The 6,133-nt window shown below is 37.5% G+C and overlaps 2 protein-coding genes across 2 annotated transcripts; one reads left to right on the forward strand and one right to left on the reverse strand.

Moving 5' to 3' along the window:
* Positions 1–218: 218 nt before the first annotated feature.
* On the forward strand, positions 219–968 carry LOC108198179 (berberine bridge enzyme-like 25). Its single transcript, XM_017365947.1, has 2 exons — positions 219–355; positions 470–968. The coding sequence occupies exons 1-2, from the start codon at positions 219–221 to the stop codon at positions 966–968; spliced, it is 636 nt and encodes a 211-aa protein (XP_017221436.1).
* A 3,237-nt stretch (positions 969–4,205) lies between these two features.
* LOC108197500 (probable F-box protein At4g22030) lies at positions 4,206–5,838 on the reverse strand. Its single transcript, XM_017365139.2, has one exon. The coding sequence runs from the start codon at positions 5,637–5,639 to the stop codon at positions 4,347–4,349; it is 1,293 nt and encodes a 430-aa protein (XP_017220628.1). The 5' UTR covers positions 5,640–5,838; the 3' UTR covers positions 4,206–4,346.
* Positions 5,839–6,133: the final 295 nt, after the last annotated feature.

Below are 6,133 nucleotides of genomic sequence, written 5' to 3' on the forward strand. Positions count from 1 at the left end.
GGAACAAACTTCTTAAATTGATATGAATAAATACGAATTTTTTTTATTTCTGATTTGGGGCGATTTCTAAGGCTTATGGGTATTAAGTGAGACCAATGTGACCAAAAAGAACTTTGGAGCAGAATGCAACTCAAGTCCTTCACCGTTGGCAAACTGTAGCCCCGAGGCTTCCCAAAGATGTTGAAATACGAGTCGCTGCCAACACAGTCTGGAAAAATATGCCTAATGAACCGCAGAAAACTGTACAGGACGATGGTTCTTCTGGCAGTTTGGAAGATAGTAAAACGGTGAGCGTGAATTTTATAGGACAATTTCTTGGACCAAAAGAAGGACTACTGTCGATGATGAACAAGAGGTTCCCATAGTTGGGATTGGAGGCAGAAGCCTGCACTGAACTTACCTATATTCAATCTATACTCACGTTTTCTCTTTTCCCAGCCGATGCTTCTCCTACTGGTTTGTTGAACAGGACTGCCTATAAAATTCCTTTTAAAGCCAAATCAGACTTCGTGGACAAGCCCATATCGAGGGAAGGGCTTGAGGGGTTGTGGAAAATCCTTCTCCAGCAAGAGCCTGGAAGAACCAATTTCCTATTCACCTCGTACGGTGGAAAGATGGCGGAAATATCAGAATCTGCAATTCCATTCCCTCACAGAGCAGGAACCCTGTACATGATGTACATGAGAGTGCGGACTGATGGAGACACATCCAATGCCATGAAGTGGATCAGAGGCTTGTACAAGTACTTGACTCCTTATGTTACCAGCTCTCCCAGAGCTGCATACGTCAATTACAATGATCTAGACTTGGGAGTGAACAATCTTCAAGGCCCTACCAGCTACAAGCAGGCCAGTAGATGGGGCAAGAAATACTTCAAGGATAACTTCAATCGGCTTGTTAGAATCAAGTCCGTAGTTGATCCTGGTAACTTCTTCAGGCATGAGCAGAGTATTCCTCCTTTCTCTTGATTTCATAGTCATGCTTCGTCTTTTTAATAATCCAGTCGATCGGGTAATGTAGGCTTCGTTACTCGATCATAGCGGTCGATTTCTCCCGAAATAATTGTATGAGATTTTTTTATTTGAAATAACATTCTTTTATTTATTAAGAATTGATTTTTTGGAAATTTAAATTTTTCACAAGTCGATTTCTTACAAGTCTTAAATTTATATATGTAAATTATGTTGTAGTACTAGTATGAATGTGTGTCAATGTATAATGTGAATAATAAGAAGAAATTGAAATTTCGATCAAAGACGAATAAATGGTTAGAAAGTATCCAAACGATCATCCTCCTAAAAGGCGTGACCCGGGATGGACATAGGATGCAAACGAGGTCGAGGAGCCAGATCAGGCAAGGTTTAGTAGAGAAGATAGTATTCGAAGCATGTTGTGAGGTATATATATATCAGTGGGTATGGTCATAATGCGAATGACGATACATAATGCAAAATACCCAATCCTAAAATAATTTTTGTAAAAATACTGTCACTTTTTAAAACAAATTGCAGAATTACTATGTTTTAGAAAATATTTGCAAAAATACGGAGGTTGCATATGCAACTATATCTGCCACTAATAGCAACCATATATGAAAACAGAAATGCAACTCTGAAAAAACCTCTTAAAAATTACATTTAATTGCATAATAAGTTGCAACTGGTTGTCCCTGCAGGGCCAGTGCTATTATCCAATATAATCACAAACACAACTTAAAAAAAAATGATTGAAATTCACAACCCCTGCGCGGCCGGTACTAATACGCAACAAGAAAATAAATAATAACAACTACTATCCATCTCGCCTCCTCTGCTTTGACGCTACCCATCAACCATCAGCCACCAACAACATAGTCTCACAACGATGTACATACATACACAGTTATGTACATACATTCATATAATTATCTTTAATTAAACTTGATTCAAATTTTGATTTTCTCAAAATATGAAATTCCAGTTCCCAATTTGTCATTCAAAGTTTAAAAGAGAGAACAAGAGAGAGGGAGAGAGGAAGGAGAGAGACAATGGTGTAGAGCGAGATGATGAGTGAGAGAGGAGAAGAGGGGAGTGAGAGAGAGAGAGAGAGAGAGAGAGACAACGATGTAGAGAGAGAAGAGAGCGGGGAGAACGAGAGACGAGTGGGAGAGCGAGAAGAACGAGAGAGAGGAATAGAGAAAGATAGGAGAAAAGACAGAGAGACAAAGAAGGACACCGTATAAATGCAAAATATAAGCAAGGTTTTCACCACAATGGTAAATTTACAATTTTTATCCAAAGATTGTATTATTGCAATGAATATGTTAAAAGAGGTATATTTGATATATATCCTATATGTATAACCCAAGATGGATGTTGATTGAAATTATGCTAAGTCCTAAGAACCTTGCGCCTCCACTGTTATAGAGTGTCGCTTATGGCGCAAGGTGCCTCGTGTTAGTGAAAAATGTCTAAGGCACAACACCTTGCGTCTTCAGTGCATCACTGTAAAGGCGCAAGGTGGATCCACAAAGAGAAAATTTGAAGTCATGCTCACAGTATCTCCAGTTAAGCGCAGGGTCTAAAAAAGCGCAAGGTCCCCCTTGCAATAAGGTTTGACCAAGATGTGCAAGGTGCTCCGTAAGCGCAAAGTAAATTTCTCAGTCAAATCTTTTGACCTAGCCCAAGGTGAGCTTAATTGGCGCAATGGCAGAACCAGAGGGGCTAGGGGATGCTAGAGCCCCATGAACTCGAAAAAACAGTCTATACCGTTGGATTATTGATGGCGATATAATTTGTTTTAGCCTCCGCTGAATCAAAAATATTATACAGAGGGGCCTGCTTAATTTCCAAATTCCAAGATATGATATTTTGATTGATTCTTGGATAAATTGCTATTCTTTAATCTTTTTGTATCTTCTGTGATTTTGTATAAAGAGATTGGTAATTGGGGGTTCCAGATTTCTCAAGAATTAGAGTTTGAACTTTTAACATTGGTTCATTATTCCGGAAGAAAAAGAATGATGTATTGCTGTTACATTTGTTTTTGTAAATTGTGATGTTCACTTACTTGTTTTCAAAAAACTTATGCACATAAGTACATTACTCTTCTGATATATTAAAATGTGCATGTATCCTCTTCTAGCCGTTTGTATAATCTTAAGAAATTCTCATGCACTCTAGATAAAAAGCATCAATCTAAAATGTTCCTGAACACGATTCATCTTCGACCTGGATAACCAGGGATCGCGTTCGAGTTCGCTGATTTTGGCGATCCACCTTTAACTTAAGCGATATAAGAAAGGAAGATAACTTGACACTATGGTGATTGAAATTGTTTTTAAAAACGTACTTTACTAAAAGAAATAAGAAAATAAAGGAGTTGGGAAGACGATACAAATGAAAGAAAATAAATATTTTAATCATGAAAATCATAAGTAAACTATATATCGTTTAGTAAAAAATCACTAAAAGGGATCAAAATATCCAACCGCGAACCGGATTCTCGGGTCATCGTACCCGATTCACAAGAACTAGCATTTTATGTACATGATCCCGTACGTCATACCCGAACGACCCGTGAGCCCCCCCTAAAATTTATTCCTCGTTCCGCCACTGAATTGGCGCAATGAAATTTTGATCAACGTAGGGTTTCATGCAAGGGATGGAATGCAATCCTCATCATTAAATATCATTATTGACATTTATAACCATTTGATCATCTGATAATATGGTTTAATTGGTGAAGTTCAGATATTGATCATTTGAGTTGAATATTCACCCTGCTCACTTGCTTACTAATGAGAGAGTTGTCTGCTGTTTCGGTTCTTGTATAGCAGATTTAGAATCGGCTAATTAATATTTTAGTTACATGAAAAAGAAGTACATATATAGAGCACCTCTGATCTCCATTTGAATGTTAGTTCTCATATTTACAAAAAAATCGAAGAATAGCTTGCTAAATTGATCATGCAACTGTACTATAGCTCCATCAAAATAGCTTGCTGTCAAACTCTTCACAAAACTGTCTTTTATCAGATCCACCTCTTATCCTAAATTGATGAACAGTAGTTTCGGTCATAAAACTATACATTTCAAGCGTACAGATGAAATATGTGGAGTTTTTCCGATACAATAGTCCAAAACACTATACATTATAATGTTAGGGCTCCCCAGTTTTTGTCATAATACAATTCTAAGTAAATCATACATTATTCATACACAATATACAAGAAAAGAACTTTTGATTTAATTCCAAGAATTTACAAAGAAGGATGTATATCATCTTTATGTTAACGTTAGCTCCTACATATACAAAAACTAAAGCATAAAACAACACTCTTGATCACAAAATGGACTAGAGTTGCATCAAAACAGCTTGCTTCCAAACTCTTCATCAAACTGTCCTTTATCAGCTCGGTCTCTTAACCCTGATAGACTCCTTCCCAATTGCAAAGCCACTTTCATTTCAAGAATTTCTCCGTTTTCTCTCCTCTCCACGTCCTTCTCCTCCAAATTTGATGTTATGTACTCCTCCATTTCTTTAAATACGCCTGCATTACTCCTATACAATTCAAACACCATTCCCACTTGTCCACCGTGTTCTAATGTGTTTGCAACGCTAGCCATTCCTCCAGCCACAATGCCAAGAACGGATCCCACTGCACCAACAGTAGGACTTGAAGAGTTCCCCACAAGAACACTACCAACAGCAGCTAACCCTGTTAGTAAAGGACCCGAAACAGCCAACACTTTGTTTATTTTTAAAGCTTTCTTGCCCAGCCTAATGTAGTCGGCCTTATCATGTTTCCCCAGAACTCCAACTATTTCCTTCATTTCCTTTTCTAGCCTTTCACTCCATCCGTTTTTATACATACCATTTCCAAGTCCCTTTGGTTGTTTTCGCCTTTGCTGTGGCCACCACACTGCAGGTTCCACTGCACTTGGGAATTTTTCAAGCATTTTTCCAAGTAATGGAAGCGGGAAGGCTTTGTCAATAGCCAATACTTTCTCCATTGCTTCTCTAACATCTCGAGTGGTTGGATTACCGATGGCTATCGTTGTTTGAATCTGGCTGTGGAGTTGCTTACACAATCTTGTCGCGTTTCTTTGTTCCTCAGCCAATTGAGATGGTTGGATCTTGTTCATCATAACTAGCATACCTGCGGCTGCCATGAAAAGTAAAGTGGAAGTCATTTTCAAAGATAGTAAAGCTGTTCCATCTGCTGAACTTGTAGCTGCTATGCCAACCATAGTCGTGGCTGCAAGTGTAATCGTGTTGATGGATGTTAACAATAAGCTGTTCCAGTTGTTTCTCTGCTCACAAATGTTCTTATGCATCTCAATTCTGTCGGCTACAGAGTCCATGATCGCGTAAAGCTTAGCCATCACAACCGGATCAGAGGAAGTTTCTTCATAAGAACTCAGAGGAGAAGTATCTCCGGGATGAGTTTGCGTATAATTATTAGTAGCTCTTCTAAAGTCCAACTCCTCTACATTGCTCCCTCTTTGTTGAAACTTTGGAAGAGACAAAGAGCTTAAAGCATTGTTGGGAATATTTAAGGAAGCTCTTGTTGTTATGCTTCTCTGGCAATTGGTTTTAGTTGAGAAAGAAGAACAAGAAGAGGAAAACAACAAAGTTGTGGCTTGAAGACTTGCCATCAGAACCAAAAAACTACTTGCAGTTGTAGGAACTTGTCTTATTCTTACACAAATTTTTAGTTGATAAAAAGAATGTTTAAAAATCAAAGTATTGAAGGATAATTTGGGATCAAAGTTATAAGAATGTGTGTGTTCTTGAGTTTGGTTTGAGAGTAATAAAGGGGCAGCATATATATAGATAGTACAGATAGGAAAAAGTCAAATATTCAAAGTTGGACAATCCACATTATCTGTATATGGCAAGTTCTTGGGTGTTGCTTGCCACAGTCTTGTTCTGAGTCCTGACTTTACATTCAACACACATAACTTACAATGTTAGAATATATTTTTGGCACTGTCAACTCCCAATAAATTTCAATTATAAAGTGTTCCATGTCATTCATTTGGAGAAATGTGTAATTTATTATTTATAAGTTAGAATTTTTTATTGAGTTAAAATTATTTTTAATTTATGTATTGGAATGAATTTATCTTTATTTAAAATTTATTAAGTG

Source organism: Daucus carota, chromosome 8 (assembly GCF_001625215.2).
Source record: "Daucus carota subsp. sativus chromosome 8, DH1 v3.0, whole genome shotgun sequence".
NCBI lineage: Eukaryota > Viridiplantae > Streptophyta > Magnoliopsida > Apiales > Apiaceae > Daucus > Daucus carota.